The 17,444-nt window shown below is 32.5% G+C and overlaps 1 protein-coding gene across 4 annotated transcripts in view; it reads left to right on the plus strand.

Annotated features, from left to right (window-relative positions):
* The window catches only part of FER (FER tyrosine kinase), a 366,069-nt gene that overhangs the window by 227,634 nt on the left and 120,991 nt on the right, over positions 1–17,444 (plus strand). For all 4 annotated transcript variants that reach the window (XM_025047716.1, XM_015590541.2, XM_006913383.3 and 1 more), the window contains 3 exons: positions 4,580–4,636; positions 11,828–11,943; positions 14,335–14,429. In XM_025047716.1, coding sequence (XP_024903484.1) covers positions 4,580–4,636; positions 11,828–11,943; positions 14,335–14,429 — 268 coding nt within the window. The remainder of the gene's footprint in view (positions 1–4,579; positions 4,637–11,827; positions 11,944–14,334; positions 14,430–17,444) is intronic.

A 17,444-nucleotide genomic window follows, 5' to 3' on the forward strand; every position in this document is an offset into this window, starting at 1 on the left:
TTAGTGTTAGTGTTATTCAGTTATTTTATAACCTCGCTGTTTTTCTCTATTGTCACTGAGAGAGGAGTGTTGAAGTCTCCAATTGCAATTGTGAAATTGTCTTTCTCCTTTCAATTCTGTCAATGTTTCCTTCATTTTGAAGTGTCTATGGTTGAAGCATAGACAGGACTATTATATTTTCTTGGTGAATTGACATTTTTATCACTCTACGATTTTCCTATTCATATGTAATTTACTTTTAGTCTCCTTTGTCTGACATTACTGTAGGTAGCCCAGCTTTCTTAGGATTTATGTTTATATTTTATATCTATTTTCATCCTTTTACTTTTTATAAGTGAGTTTCTTTAGGCAGCATTTAGTTGACTAATTTGAAAAATTCTCTTACAATCTGTATTTTAAATGGTGTATTTAGACAATTTATATTTAATATAATTATTGATATGTTTGGATTTAGGACTATAATTTTCTGTTTTTCTTTGTTTTTTATTTCTTTTTCCTGTCATACCTTCTTTTGGATGATTTGACCGTTAAATATTTTTGTAGTTTTGATTATATAGCTTTGTACTTTTTTTTTTCCTGGTTGCTCTAGGAATTACCAAAAACATATTTAACTTTTCACAGTTCACAAAGAATATTTTAACACTTCAAGTACAGTGCAGACACTTTATCACTGTAGGATCCTGTTTACCTTTCCCTCTTTTACTTGTTTATATATTGCATCTACATCAACTGAAAAACTCATCGGAAATATTATAATTTTCCTTTCTACCTGTCAAGCACATTTTAAAGAACTCAGAGAAGAAAAGTCTGTTATATTTATATAAGTATTTACCATTGTTGTTATTCTTTTCTTCCTGATACCTCAAGTTTCCTTCTGGCTAAAGAACTTCCTTTTAAAAATTTTTTAAGAGTAAGTCCACTAGCAACTAATTTCTTAGTCTTCCTCTACCTAAGGATATCCATATTTTATCTTCATTCCTGAAAGATATTTTTCTGGATATATAAACCTGGATTTGACAGTTTTTTCTTTTAATACTTAAAAATGTTCCACTTCTTCTTGGCCTCCACAGTTTCTGATGATAAACTCTCCAGTCATTCTGATTGTTTCCCTGTAAATAATGGGTCATTTCCTCTAGCTGTTTTAAAATTTTTTTCTTTGTCTTTGGTTTTAACCAATGTAATTATGTTGTGTCTAGGAATTGCTTTCTTTGAGCTTTTCTTTTTTGGGGTTTCTTTTTTAGGGTCCTTGAATCTGTAGGTCTATTTCTTTTAACACATTTGAGCAGTTTTGGGCCAGTATTTCTTCATATTTTCAGCACTGTAGTTCTTTTCCTTTTCTTAATGCGACTTTGATATGAATGTTAGACCTCTTGGTATTGTCCCATGGAACCTTGTAACTGCTCATTTTTTTCCCCTCTCTTTAGCTTTTATGTCAGATAATATTTGTTGATCATAGTCTATGACACTAAATTTGGGTTTTATATAATTTTCATATGCCACAAATTTTTCACTTTTCTTTTTTTTTTTAAAAAACAATTTAAAAATGCAAAAGCCGTATTTAGATAATGGGCCATCCAAAGAAAGCATTGAGCCAATTTGGCCTCTAGGCTTAGTTTGCCTATCTCCGTTTAGTCCCATCGGGGCTGGAGATGATTAGAAGGTAGGTTTAATTTCTTTTATTTCCAGGTTGCCTTTTCTACAACTGAGTGGTATCTTTGACGTCCTTATTCAAGTCTGGGGTATTTTGTGTATGGCCATGCCACCCTAAACAAACTGGATCCCATCTGATCTCGGGCCGGGTTAGTACTTGGATGGGAGACCACCTAGGAAAACCAGGTGCTGTAGGCGTAAAAAATAAAAAAATAAGGGATTGTAAGCTGACAAGGTCCTTGCAATCTGTGAAGTCACCCAAGGGTTGCCTCACCTAAAGAAAATTAAATAAAATAAATAAAAAATAAAATGAGGTATTTTATCAGGGCCTGTTTTCAAAAAAAAATTTGTTTTCAATCTATTGGCTGCTGCTTTTACAATCAGCATATGCACTTAAGGCAAACGTAGCTCAAAAAGACTTGGCTACTTTTCTTAAACTTAGCCTTTCAGTTGTTCACTATTTAGAGCTCTCTAGTCCTCTCAAACAGAAGTTTTCTTTTTACATTTATTCCAGCTTTTTCAGTGTTTTGCAGTGGGAGAGTTGGTCTGACCCACATAGTTTACCATATTTGAAATGGAAAAGCTCTCAACAACTCATTTTGCAACTTTAATAACTCTCCTGCCTCCCAGACTACATTCTTTGAGAAATAGCTTTTGATAATATGAGGAGGGGAAATTAAACCCCAAAGTACTACTCAAATAGTAGCATTTTTAAAAATATTTGCTTATTTTTAGTTTCTATTTTTAAAAAATCAACTTTATGGATATATAGTTTGCATACAATAAAATGCACAGATTTTAAGTTTATAGTTCAATGAAATATCAAGAAATTGAATAATTCCACAACCCCTCAAAGTTCCTGCTTTCTCCTTTGCTGTCAGTCTTCCACAGCCCCTGCCTCAGGCAAGCACTGCTCTGATTTATAGCATTATAAATTGTCATCTCTAGAAATTGATATAAATGGATCCATTTTATATGTATGCATTTATATAAAGTATATCTAGCCTTATTGTCTCAGCAGTGTTTTGCAAATGATCTGTTGTTGAATGTTACTCTAGTAAATTCCTATTTATTGCTGAATAATTGAATATACCAAAATTTGTTTATCAGTTCTCTTTTTGCTAGACATTGGATTATTTCTAGTTTTTGCTTATTATAAATAGAGCTGCCTCAAACATTTATTGGTGTCTTTTTGTGGCTGTATGTTTTTGTTTTTCTTGGGTTTACCTAGGGGTGTAATTTCTGAATCACAAAGTAGATGTATATTTAACTTTATAAGAAACTGCCAAACTGTCTTCCAAATGGCTTGTATCATTTTACACCCTCACTAACGATGTATGAGGAATCCAGTTTTTCCACATCCTTGCAATCTCATGGTATTGTTAATTTTTTAATTTTAGTATTTTAATACGTGTAAAGTGACATCTTATTATTGTTTCTATGTTACTGAAGACTAATGATGTTTAACATCTTTTAGTGTGCTTCTTGTCTATTTATCCATATTCTGTTAACTTTTTACTCAATTTCTTAAAATTGGGTTGTTTGTCATCTTGTTATTGAGTTATGAGTTCTCTGTATGTTCTACATAGAAATTATTTATCAGGTGTATGTTTTGCTGAAATATTCTCCCTGATTGTAGTTTGCCTTTTCATTTTTAAAACATGATGCCTTTGGGAGAACAAATGTTTTTACTTTTGATGAATTCACTTGTTTCTTTTATAGTTAGTGCTTTTTGTGGCCCTTGTAAAATCTTTGCTTACTCACTTGGTCATGAAGCTATTCTTCTGTGTTTTCTTCCAGGATAGCTCCTACTTTGTTTTTAGATTGAAATGTTATACATGTAAATTATTGTTTTTAAAATCAGTGTTCCCTTTGTTGATCTGTCAGAAACTGGTGTTTGAGTGTTTGTCACATGGTGCTTCCAAAGGTTAAGTGCTTCAAATGTCTGTCCAGGACATGTTAAGTCATAGTGGCTTTTTACTTCAAGATGTTTGATCACTTGTTAAAACTCATTCTGTAGATCATAATTACATTTCAATCTGCGTAATGCGGCAACGCTACATTTTAACATAGGTTAAAAATAAATCCTGAATAAACTATCACAGGATTTTTTTTTTCTCTTTTTCCCACCCCTGTTTTTCTTTCCTTTTTTTTCTTCCTTTTTTCTATGTCTCTTGTTCTTCTTTGCTTCATTCCTTTTACCACCTTCTTCTTCTACTTCTGTTTCTTCTTTTTTAAAAGCCTTTTTACCATTATGGTATTAAGTGGTTTAATAGCTGAGAATTTTAGATGATAAACTATTCCCTAAGTAGTAATTAGTTCTTGAGATTAGATAATGGGATGTTCTTTTATAATGGCATGTTCACATCACTGGTCTTATGCACCCTAGTTTTGTTGTTTTACTATACTACAGGAAATGACTTAGGAAAGATATGGGAATATATACAGTGTCATAAACAGCTATAACTCATGATCAGTTTATATGTGGGAAAAATAGCTCTTAATAATGTGGTTTGGATAGAAAAAGAATTCTCTGTGATCAAGAGAGACTTGGAATTTTTGCACTGTAAAATGAAATTCTCTCATGTACTTATGACACAACTCTTTAAAAATGACAAAAATGGCATAGCCTAAGCTTTATGGGGAGAGAAGAGTACATGCTGTGTGTTCTAGTTAAAGGAGACTGTAATTTTGAAGGCTAAGATTTCTGATAGAAGTTCACTATAATGTAGATTTTAAAATCCTATTGTGTAGTAACATTTCTTAAATCTGTTTTATACCCTCTTGAGGCTACAACTTCTTAGTGTGCTGTAAATCAAATGGTCTGAATGAAATATCCCCTTAGGTCTATTTCCTACTGCCTCAAATGCATCTTACAGGATATGTACTCTTGCTTGGGCTAAAATACTGTTCTTTTTCTTTGCCACAGGATAAGAAATGGGTTCTCAATCATGAAGATGTCACATTGGGAGAATTACTGGGCAAGGTATGTAATCAACTGGACTAAATGACCAAAAGTCTTTATAGTGATTGTGAACTCTGCAGATTCATTTTCTTCAAAGCTCCCTTATATTCCATCACACAGGAGGCACATTCCCACATTAACCTAGAATAGTTTATAACCACATCTGTTATAAATACTGTGATGTTCACCGAAATAGATGTGTAAAAATCTTTGAAAGTTTTAAGAATGATTCTTGACTTTTAAAAATAGTATATGTGTGTTTTCCTATGGAAGGATTAAAAGCCATGATGATTTTATTACAGTGTAGTAAAGCCAAAACTAGTGACCTGAGATTTGAAAAGAAACTGTGAGGTAAGACAAGTTTAAATAAACACCTTCTAGTCTTGTTCCATTTGTTTCTGGTTTTACATGATAGTTCAGAAAAGATGAAATACTGCTCTTTGAGATTTCAGGATTGTGTGTAGAACCATAGTATGAAACATTGGACACATTATTTTATCTAAAATTTATGTGGACAAGACATGTTTCAGTATAATTATTCATTTTTTTAGCTAGTTCTATTAGTGGTCATAGAGGGCTGTTAAATATGATTACATCTAACAATATATCTAACATTATATCTAACAATAATGGCAGACATTTGATAATTATTAATCAAATGGACTTTGCAAATTATTTATTATTGAGTTCCAATGAGTAAATATTAACTTCTTTGTCAATGACTTAATTAGTGATATTACCATTTGAAAGTTTGAAATGAGTTTAGTTTCATAGTGCAAAGTGAAAAATAATGTTTTCTTGATATTTTCTCGATATCAAGATTTACTAAAATCTTGATATTCTGGTAAAACTATCACTCATACATTTCTGAGTGATCAATACTAGACTTAAGCTTCAGCATTTTAAGTAAAAATAATTATTACTTTTTTGGTTTCAAATTTAAACTTGATGAATTGATAAATTTTATCCTATTTTTTAGTTCTGATGTATCTTAAGGGAGTAAATCTCTGTTGAAATCTACTTTGCAGGATTCTTAGTATTTTAAAATACCTTTTCCAAATAGAAGCATGAAATTGCTATTGGAAAGCAGTGTTATTGACTGCAAATGCTTACTTAGTAAGTAAATTCCAAAGAATTTCAAGCTAAAAGCAGTAGCTGATGTGTTCATTTCCTCTGTGACGGTCATTCTTAAAGATATATTCTCTCTGTTACTTTAGGTCAGGAACTCAGTAGCAGTGATTGGGTGAAAAATTATAACTAAATTAATTTCCATGAAAATACAATTATAAATGGTAAAATTAAACCACTTACTGAAATAGAATGTGTTGATAGGGCAGATTTTTTTTCAGTCTTCAAGAAAAAATATTTTCAGTTAAAGAGAAATATTTCAATTTTTGTTTAGTTTAATATGTGAAATATGATATATCAGAAGGAATTTTAGCCTTTTCTTATTAATAAGGCTATTTCAAAGAATAATTATTTTCTCAATGACAAGACTGTAGAATGATGTCAGTTTCAATAAATTTAATCATTTTTTAATGAAAAGACTGCAACTTTAAAGACAATGGTATAGCTTAATTTCAACTAATACATTTGAGTAGAAAATGATTTGTCATTTAATATTCTCATGACCTATTCTGAATAAATATTTATAGTATACTGCTTGAGAATGCATAAGTAAAAAAGAATTAGTCATAATTCCTACACTACAGACTTTGAAATTTAGTAGTAATATAAATTAGAGACAGGAATTCTAACTTTCTTATTGAGCAGTATACTCTTAGTTGACTATACTTGATATATAATTGTTATTTAATATTCAAATATTTGTTGAGTGCCTGCAATGTACCAGGCACTCTTCTAGACATTGGAATACATCAGTGAACAAAGCAGACATATATCCTTGCCCTTATGGAGCTTGTATTCTCTTTAGCAGGGAAGATAGATAAACAATAAACATAACAAATAGTAAATTTTATAATGTTAAAGGATGCTAAGTTCTGTGAAAAATATAGAGTTTAGGAGTGCTGTGGGTCAGAATTGCAATTTTTTTGTGGGGAAATCTGGATAAGCCTTATTAAAATTCTTTCAAATAAAACTCAGGAGGTATTTCGCCATGTGGACATCTGAGGAAGAAGGTTCTTGACAATGAGTACAGTACAAATTTCTTCTGAAGAGCAGGGAGACTGGCTGTAACTGAGTAAGCAATGAGGAATGTGATAGGACAGGAAGTCTGTGACGTTGAGGGTGTAGGTCATGTGGTGCCTTGTAGGTCATTGTAATTACTTTGACTTTGATCATGTATGAAAAGATAAGCTGGTGGATGCTTTCACGTGGAGTGGCATGATCTTTTTACAAAGATCAGTTTGGCTTCTGTGTTGAGAATAGGCTAACGAGTTAGAAAGTTCTGAAGCAATTGCAGTTATCTAACTAAAAGATGGTGGTTGCTGAGTTGGGGTGATGGTAGTGGAGGTGGTGAGAAGTAGTGAGTTTTGGATATTTTTTAAGGTTAAACCAACTGAATATCCTGATATAAGGCCTCTATGTAAGGCATCAGAGAAAGAGGGGTGTCAGGATAAGTGCATCAGATTTTATGGAACAAGATTAGGAGTTCAATTTTGAATGTATTGAGTTTTGTCTGATAGATTTCCAAATAGAGATGTTGGGAAGATAGATATGAAGTCTGGATCAGAAGTTTAATTTGGTGATTGTGATTTACTTATTTGGGAGTTGTATTTAGATGGTAGTTAAAACAATAAGACTAGATGAGTTTAACAGTGGAGAGAGCCTAGGTGGAAAAGAGGAGAGAAGCAAAGACTGAGCCCTATTCACTCCAACATTAAGAAGCTGGAGAGAAGAGAAGCAAAATACTTGAAGTTGAGAATGTGCAGTCTTCTGGAAGGCAAAAATCAGGAGATGATACTTCAGAAGCAAAGAGAAGGAAGCATACCAAGGAGAAGAGAGTGCTCAGTGCTGTCAAATCCTGCTGAGAGGCCAAATGAGATGATGACTAAAAACCACTGAATTTAGCAATGAAGAGGTCACTGGTGACTTGGCTGAGCAGATTCTTTGGAATGTTTTAGGTGAAAGCCAGATTGGAATAGATTTAAGAGAGAATGGGAATAGAGGCATTGGAGATAGCAAGGATTATAACTCTGAAGTTTTGCTGCAGAAGGGAGCAGGGGCATGTGGTAGTGGTTTCAAGAGAATGATTGGTCGTGGTGGTTAATCTTGGAGAAATAATAGCATGCTGGTTTGCACTTGGGAATGATCTAGTGAAAAATGTATGATTTTTGAAGAGAGAGTTGCTGGCGTAACATCGTTAAGTAGGTAAGGTAAGGGGACGGATTTAGTTTATAATAGGATTGACTTCAATAGAAATACAATAGTTCATTTTTATAACAGCAAGGGAAGATTGGTAGGTGGGTAAATGTGGAGCTGAGTTCTCTTTAGATTGTTTGAATTTTCTCAATGAAGTAGGAAGCAAAATTATCAGCTAAGAATAAGGATGGAGGGCGGGGACGAGTGGAGGACTGAAGAAGAGAGTAGAAGGGGAAAACAGTTAATTAGAAGAATGAGAGACCAAATGGTCTAGATAATTGTAATGTGATTATTAGGCAGTATTAAGGAAGTTCGTGCTCATGGATTTAAAGTGAAAGTAGTCAACACAATTGTGGATCTTATTTAGCCACATTTAGCTGTGTATGTGCAGTTTAGGCAGAGTGTTGCATTTAATTCAGATTGTGAATTTGACAAGAGAGTTCTACAGATTAAGAGGGAAAAAAAGTTGAGTGTGTATGGTAAGCAGTTATAATTGTTGACCATGGAATTTAAGCTGCATAAGGGAGAAAGAGAGGATATTAAGATAATAGAAAATAAAAATTAATGGGATCTAAAGATTTTGAGGTTCTTACAGGGTCAAAGGATTTTTGGAGTCTAGATACTAGAGGAATTAAGCTAGAAAAATAGAAGGCAACTAGAAAACAGAATGAATGAATAGATACTATAGAGTCATTGCATTGTTGGCACTGACAGTGTTTAAAGCATGATCCTAGAAAATAGGCTGGAACACAGATCATTGGAAGAGATGTTTAAGAAAGAATTTGAAGTATTGCAAGGATCTTTAAGTGTCTGAAATTGCCAAGAATTAAGACAAGAATGACACTGAGTACAGTGATCCAGGAGCTCAAATTGTCAATAAATGAAGGAAAATATTTTCAAATTCTATAACTGATAGCCACAATAAGAGGCAGTTGGTATATAATCAAATGATAAAACTTCAAAGCTGTTTGTTTGGTTTTAAAGAATGCAGGAGGGAAAATGGTTTGAAAACAGTGACAAGGAATTAGTAGAACACTAGGGCAGTGGGAGGATTGGAGGTTGAGGGAGGCATCACTTAAGTTTAGAAGGCAAAAGGAAGCTCAGCCACCATTTGAGTGTTCACAGGTGAGAGCCATGTTTCTGTTAGAACAAGAAAGTGAAAGAATGACAAAGAATACATTAAAGATAAAAATTTTTATAATGATGGACCGTGAATTCCAGAAAGCACAGTGGAAAATGGAAATAGAAGGGGAATAGTTGGATATAGAGGGTTAAATAGAAGTCTGCAGAATCTGATGAAGGTTAGAGAGGGAGGAGATGAGGGTTAACCTAGGACCAAGATCTTATGAGGACTGACAACATAAACGAGACATGAGATTTAGCCTCCTGGTCTTAAGGCCAGTAGCAGAAGTAAAGCTGTGCCTGTTAAATGGTAGGCTAGGCTTACTCTTGACTTCTTCGGATGGAGAAGAGGTGTCCTGGGAAGCATAGTCTTTTTCTCAGTGTTTGGAGATTTCCCTCTTGACCACCGGTGACAGAGTTGAAGTCCTCTGAGTTATGATTGTTGAATGAATGTTTAAAATTTTTAGATAACTAGTATATGCCAAGACTTGTCATATGGGGCAGAAACCATTAAAAATGTACAAAGGGGCAATTGAATGATAACTGTTCAGTAACAGGATATGTAATTTGGGGAAGATCGAAAAATCCTTATGAAGGGGAGGGGGCATATGAAATGAACTTAAAGATTAGTTAGCATTTTCTAACTAATGGTGGGGGTGGTTTTTCACAGAAAAAAATTAGGAAAGGCATGGCTTGTACTTTGGGTTCACTAAGTATTTGAATTTAGGACACATTTAACAGTTGGAGGCTATAATGTGGAGCTAGACAGAGGCCAAGAAAGTGATGGAAATCAAAGGATGGATGTTGAGTAAGACAGGAATGTAATGAAAGTTGTCTCTTGGAAAGATTAATCTGACAGTGCTGTGGTGGATGGATTGGAGCAGTGAGATCACCTTAGGGGAGAAAATTGAGATCTTGAACCAGAGCAGCCTTTTTGAGAATCAAAAAGGAAGACAAAAGTACTGTAGAGTTCAAATCGGAATGCTTGCAGAGAGAATGCTGGTCCTAGTAAATGAAAAGGGTAACTTAGTAAGGAAGTCTTCTAATGAATAAGTTTTAGACAAGTTGAATTATAAGTGCTTCAGAATCATTCAGATAGAGGCCTAGCAACAATAATCATGTAGATTAAGTCTTTTCTCAGCTCTATCTCTGATGTAAAAAATGATCTGGTAATTGAGGGAAGGGACAATTTTTTTTAGTTAAAAAATAAGGAATGCTTTTAATTCATTAATGTTTCCTCAATTCGTGAATTGCCACGATTTAGCAGAGATCAATGAAAAAGAAGATCTGCAGTATTAAAGAGGGGAAATTCCTTATTCCAGAAGGTACTGGAAGTCACAGATAATTCCATGCTGTCATTCCAGTGTCAACACCAGACTTCAGAACCATGATTCTCCCTTGGAACTGGGCCCCTATAAATCAGGTCTTCACTTATAGCAAGTGTGTAGCATCATGCAGAACCCTGACACTCGGGCCGCACACCCTGAAGTCATTCTTTAATAGAAAAATCCCCTAGCGTGGATAACAGGATTGGCGCTGAAACCCACACAAGGAGGCAGGAAGACCTTCCAATGACAGGAAAAGATATAAATTAAAGCTCAAATGTTTTTTTTCTAACTTACGATGAATGTATATCATGTTGAATTCATAGTATCTTTACTTTTCATGAATGGATGATCAATCAGTTTTTTAATAAATACTTAAGAATTGCTTATTATATTTAATAATACTATTTATTACTTAAGTATACTTAAAATACTAAGTAAAATAAATTTTTTAAATTAAAAAATCAAGTAAAATATTAAGTGATATTTAAAGTATTTAAAACATTTTGTATTTTAATAATTTTAAATGACCTATTAGTAACATATAAAATTTATATACTTTGAACTATTAAAGTTACATTGATCTTAGAACTCCAAAACTCAATAATAGCATCAAAGCTTATAATATAATGGGTGCATACCATTATAGCTTTATAAAAAATACATATGCACACATAGAAAATCTTTAAGGGAATACTAAAAAATAGCTATTGCGTTAGCCTTATAGATCTCTGTAACATTTTGTGTTTATAATAAAAGAAAAATGACTTCAAAATAAGGCAATTTTGTCAAAATACTTTTTAGCCATAAAATAAGGTTAGGAGCTCATATACTGGCTAGAAATGAGTTCATCACAGGAAACGTGAGCATTTGGGTAAGCACCTCCTCCTTCGTACCTTCCAGAGATTAACAACCAATAACGGTAACTGTTGACAGTCCTTTATCTGCCTAGGTTCTGTTCCCTCTCCCCTGTTCTCTTACTCTCTCACTCCAACTGACATGGCTCTGTGGCTCATTACCAAAAATCAACTCACAGAATCTCTGCTTTATCTTTAAAAATTAATGGATACAATTTTTTTAACTTAATAAAATTTAGAGTTTAGGGGATACGAGGAATTAGGTAGAGTGAAACTTATGTATTTCTGACAGTGGCAATTTGAAGTTTCCCTTTTATCCTATTCTCTTTCAATTTTTTCCCCATTTTCCTTTTCAGTTGTCCTCAAGCCTCAACCCCACAAATAGTTGGTGTGTTGGATAGTATATTTAAAGTCGGAGGATTGGTGATAGCAATATTCCAAATCTTTATTTCAATTTAAAACTCTGAATAATGCTAACAGAGTATTTTGGCTAGCTCAAAATGCATCATTACATGCTTTCCTTGTATTTTGCAAAGATTTATATGACTGTCTTATACTCCAAACAATAAATGTATTTGTATTTTCAGGGAAATTTTGGTGAAGTATATAAGGGCGTTTTAAAGGATAAAACCGATGTGGCTGTTAAAACATGTAAAGAAGATCTTCCTCAGGAACTGAAAATAAAATTTTTACAAGAAGCCAAGTGAGTTCTCTAAAGTAATATAAAATATGTATTTGTAAGATAAGTGATTCATTAGAATGTAAGTTTGAAGATATCTTAAATTATAATTTGCTGAAATACAAATAAGCACTTGTAAATAAGCCCTCGTAAGTAAGCACATATATGATGTGGAAACAAAATGTTCCGGTGTTTCTGAGTTAGACTTTAGGTCAGTTAGGTAATCACAGTCAAAAGAGCAGATTGCTAAAAACAGTGAGGATTCTTTAAGTCCTTCAAAATATTGCAAATACATATATGCATGCGGATATATGTATATATATCCAATGTTGTGACTGTCCTTATAATAAAAATTACTGTATTCTATATAGAAAATATATAATTTATATATATATATATTTAGATATATAATTATTATCTCTCCAACCCTACTTAGATATTATCGCTTGATTCATTTTTTTTTCATTTGCATTCTGATAACTTCAGATGTCTTCTTTAACTCGGTGTCTGGCATTTGTTCCAAACTTTGCATATTGTTTCTTTTCTAATTGATATTCTAGGATAATATTTTTTCCTATTAGCTAAAATTTAATGTTTCAAATTGCTACTTCTGTGTTGCAAATAGTTAAAACTATTTTGCTAGTGGCAAAATCTAATTTATATAACAAAACACAAAACAAATGGAAAGGTGATTTGGACAGAGTGAGAATAGACATATGTTTGGGAGATGGGTGGATGATTGGAAGAGGAAGAAGACCCATGGACTCATAGATCGTTAAGGTAAAGGTGTGAGTGTAGGGGCAAGGGGTGGTCTCCATCATGGCATACTGTATAAAATTAAGTTTACATAAAGTGCCGTGGGAGAACAGAAGACATGGCAGTGAGAGAACTAAATCCCATGGCATGGAGCATTTTGATGTATAGTTCTCCATTTATCATCTAAAACTGAATATTGGAAACAATGGATTTAATCAGTTGGATGCATTTATTAAATATCTATAGAATAAAGTTGAAAACATTTTTCATATACATTATTCTCAATTTGGGAAATACACTGATAAATTTAAAGGCATGCTATCACTAATTGAAATTCATAGGTTCATTGTTTTATAGTTATTCATAGATATTCTTATGGTACAGTTATAACTAACATTTTTCAAATTTTTTTTTGCTTTCAAATTTGATTGTTTTATTGGTAAATAAATTTCCTCATTAGTGAGATTATGAAGTCTTATCTTGAAAATGAAAATTATATTCATGCAGCCTCCTACGTGTCTTTTAATAGTTGATAGAGCTATATTTACATATTTAATATTTGATTTGAGTTCAGGTTGGGTGTTTTGTGGAATTTCTTTACTAAGTAGTTTCCAACCTCAGAAATGGCATTTTGGATTAAAGTTAGACATTATAAAACTTTTTAATTCCTTATAAAAGTTGGAATCTCAAAGTTATTGTCAGAATATTTCCCTTATCACTAGAATTTTCCTTAGTTTATCTTTTCATTAATCATTGTTTTCAATCCAAAACATTTTTCTTAGAGCTATGTCTGCTTTAACTGTATATGTACAAAACATATAAATTGTTTTATCTTTCTCCAAATAAAGTTATTTTCATTATCTTAGGAAAGAAAACTGCATCTTTCAGATGTGTCTTTATAACTATGTCAGTAAGATAATATAGAGTAAAATTTGGTAATAGAAATCATCAGGGTGGACAGGCCTCTGAGGGAATCTAATCTACTTTTAACTCATGCTTGGAGTCCTATGGATAAGTTTGTGCTACATTTATGGCACTCGGAAATTTTGCCTCTTCCATACTGTCTTCTCTACTTCAGTTTAAGTCTCTACTGAAACTGTTACTCAATTATTTGTCTTTTTGCCAGCTTTCTCAAAACTCTTGAGTTTTTAACATATTGAAATGTATTATTATCAATAAAGCATTTATTATGAATTCAATGAAGTGATTACCCTCTAGTATTTATCAATTTGAATTGGATTCTTATTTTTATGTGTTTTAAATCAAGTGTACACATAAAAAAAAAAAATTAAAAGATACCACCCTAGCAGCTTATAGTTTAGGTTCACTAATACTTTTCATCTACGCTTTTGTTGTAGTGGCCAAACCTATATACTTTGAAGAGAATTCTACATGTTTTGGACTATGGTTGCTAGTCATTCAGAGTGGATAATAATTTTTAACTGAATATTTAATTGAATTAAGAATAATTGACTCATTCATATCTGTATTTTGCCAATATTTATTAAAACTCGTATGCATCCTACTTATCATAATTCATACTGAAATTTTAAAAATTGAATTATGCTAATTAAAGGGTATTCCACTTAGATACACTGATTATAAATTAATGCTTTTTTATTTAAATGTTAACTATTTTTACACTTTTCTGTCATCCAGAATTCTCAAGCAATATGATCATCCCAATATTGTCAAACTTATAGGAGTTTGCACACAAAGACAGCCTATCTACATCATTATGGAATTGATTCCAGGTAATATCATTTTAGAGGTTTCATTCATATTTTAATGTCATGTTTTATTACTTTTCCATGTCCAGTCTCTTTGATTTCTCCTTGTAAAGTTTCCATGGATTTTGTTTAACATTTTCCTGATGACAAAGAGCTTGTGCACATACTTAATATTTTTATAGTGCATAATACTTTGGTATTTCCTAGAAAATGTCAGCCAACCTGTTTTTTAAGAGAAAATAAATTACTACAGTGCAGTTACACATACAATTTAGTTATATATACATGTTTACGAGAGAAAGGCTGTTTAGAAAAATGATCTACTTAGTTTGATTTTATAACAATGATATGGTACTATCTTATATGTAGCTCATTGTATATCATTTTCTAAGTACATTAACCGCACATCCTCTTGTTTGGTTGTATATTATAACCAAACTGATGAACTATAAACTAATTTCACATGTGGATAAAGAAAAAAGTAATCTGTCTTGGCATTTGTCTTAGTATTTCTTGTGACTTTCAACAGTTTTTTTGGTTAACAACTTGCCAACAAACAAGAATAACATTAAACTGATACAGTACATTTTTAAGCTGTTTTCATTGTACATCTTTCTGTTGTAGAAAATATAATCAGGTAAAATTTGATCTTAAGATTTACAAATACAATATTTAATAACAAAAGGATTAGCATTGTTACCTTTAATGACTGTGTCCTCATTTTAAAAGAAGAAACTTAAAGGAATATGAAAAATACTTCTAACTTTAATTTTAATATACGTTAAGTAAACCTGATGTTGTAGATTGTCCATTAAATACTCTTTACAGTATTTAAGAATAATGGGTTCCATTATTTAAGGTTAATGGGTTCCATTTTATCACACTGGTTTGCTTGCTATTGCAGTATTTCTGGATGTTATATAACTGCAGGATTCCTAGATCATTTTCATCAAGATGGCAATGTGTTAGGGTAGTACATTGTATATTTGCATGGTTTACACTGATTTATATCTTAAAGTGGCTTTCAATATAGTGATGAAAAGTGATAGAATACAGTCTAAAATTTTAAAAACAATTGCATAGCCTATAATTTTAGTTAAAGTAGGATATATAAATATAAATACACATAAACATTCACATAGTGAGGGCACAGTTAATAAGAAATCTTACCAAGGAACTTAGATTTGTGGGGCAGGGCAGACTTGATAAAGAAAACTGATTTTGGTCTTACCATGGATGATTAAAGGACTGTGAATAACAAATTCCTGAAGGCAGGTCCAAGCTGAATAAAACAGAACATGTTAGCTTTGCAGGAGGGCCAGGGAAGTGTTTACCTAGACAACGACTAGTAAACTCTATTGATAATTTTTTAAATGAATAAGAATAATAAAGTTCAATAGAAAATTCAAAATGTAATAAAAGGTATAAATCAAAAATGCAGACCTCTCACTGAATCTGATCCTATCCAAAGCTCATCGCTATTTAGTTTTTATTGGTTTTCCCCCAGAAAATGTTTAACGCAGATACATCGATTTTATGCAAATCTCTTTATTAAAAAAATCATAATGGTTTCTGATATTTTCCTCTTATTAATTATGGTTTTATTGCTTCATATTCATCCATGTAGCTCTTCCTATTCTTTGTAATGGCTACAGAGTATTCCATTTTATAGATTTATATAATTTAACCAGTCCTCTATTTATGGATACTTTGGTTGTTTCGATTTTTATTGTTTTCTTGTTTGTTTTACAAACAAGGTTCAATTAACATCTTTGAACTAGTAATCGTTTTTAATTATATCTGTAGGCTAAATTTTCAACACTAGGATTCTTGGATCTGAGTTTACATTTTGATTTACAGTAAATGTATTAGCGCTCTACTGCTGCATAACATAATCACAACGTAGCAGCTTTAAACAGCATCCATCTATTACCTCACAGTTGTGTAGGTTAGAAGTCTGGGCAGGCTTGACTTGAGTTCTCTGCTCAGGGTCTCACAAAGCCAAAAATCAGGATGTCAGGCTGCACTCTTTTCTGGAGGCACGAGGGAAGACTCCACCACCAAGCTCCTTCAGTTGGTGGCAGAATCATGTTCCTTGCAGCTGAGAAATGGTGTAAGGTTCCTTTCCTTGGCTTGCTGTCAGCATGTAAGGTCCCCTTTCTTGGCTTGCAGTTGTGATCGCTCAACTTCTGTACTTATTTTCCCAAAGCTCCCTCCACCTTCAGACCCAGCACATCTTTCAGGTGTTCTAAATTTCTGTAACTTCCTTCTCTGTGACTAGCTGGAGGGCACTGCTTTGTTGGAAATTCTCATTATTAGACCAGGCTCACCTGGATCATCTCCCTATTTTTAAGGCAACTGTGCCATAGAACATAATATAATTACAGGAGTGACACCTAATCATGTTCACGTGTTCCAGGAACTAGGGTGGGACATCTTTGGGAGGCCATCCTTAAATTCTGCCTACCACAGATTTTGCTAAATTTTCTTGAATGGTAGTTGCAGTGTGGAATCTGAAACCACACTGATGAACTTCTCATACGCAGTTACACAACTTCATTGGTCGATCTTGAGATTTGAATACATCTGTTATCTGTGCATAACATTGTGCTTTGTCATTTGGAAAATATCAAATGACCAGGTTATGCAGATTTTCCAGATAGTGACATGATTCATTTATAGTATTAAAAGATAACATTTATTATTGTCGCCAGTAGTCTCATTGGAAGAGTAATGGAAAGCTCTCAGGTGCACAATGTTGAATGTGTTTTCTTTTTCGTTATGTTTTTTCTTTTATACAAATACGTGTTTTCTAAAATTTTCATTTTTATTGAATGTTTGAATTTTATCACTGGCAGTAAAAACTGTCAGTTATTTTCCTTAAAATGTCAGGCTTACTTCATTTTTGAGAAATTGTCAAATACCTAATTTTTCATAATTATAATTTGTCATTCTTTTTGAAAATAGCTTTATGATGTGATTGATATGTATTTTACATATGTACACTTTATTGTATTGTCATGTATATACCTGTGAAAC

Source organism: Pteropus alecto, unplaced genomic scaffold (genome assembly GCF_000325575.1).
Source record: "Pteropus alecto unplaced genomic scaffold, ASM32557v1 scaffold20, whole genome shotgun sequence".
NCBI classification, from domain to species: Eukaryota; Metazoa; Chordata; class Mammalia; order Chiroptera; family Pteropodidae; genus Pteropus; species Pteropus alecto.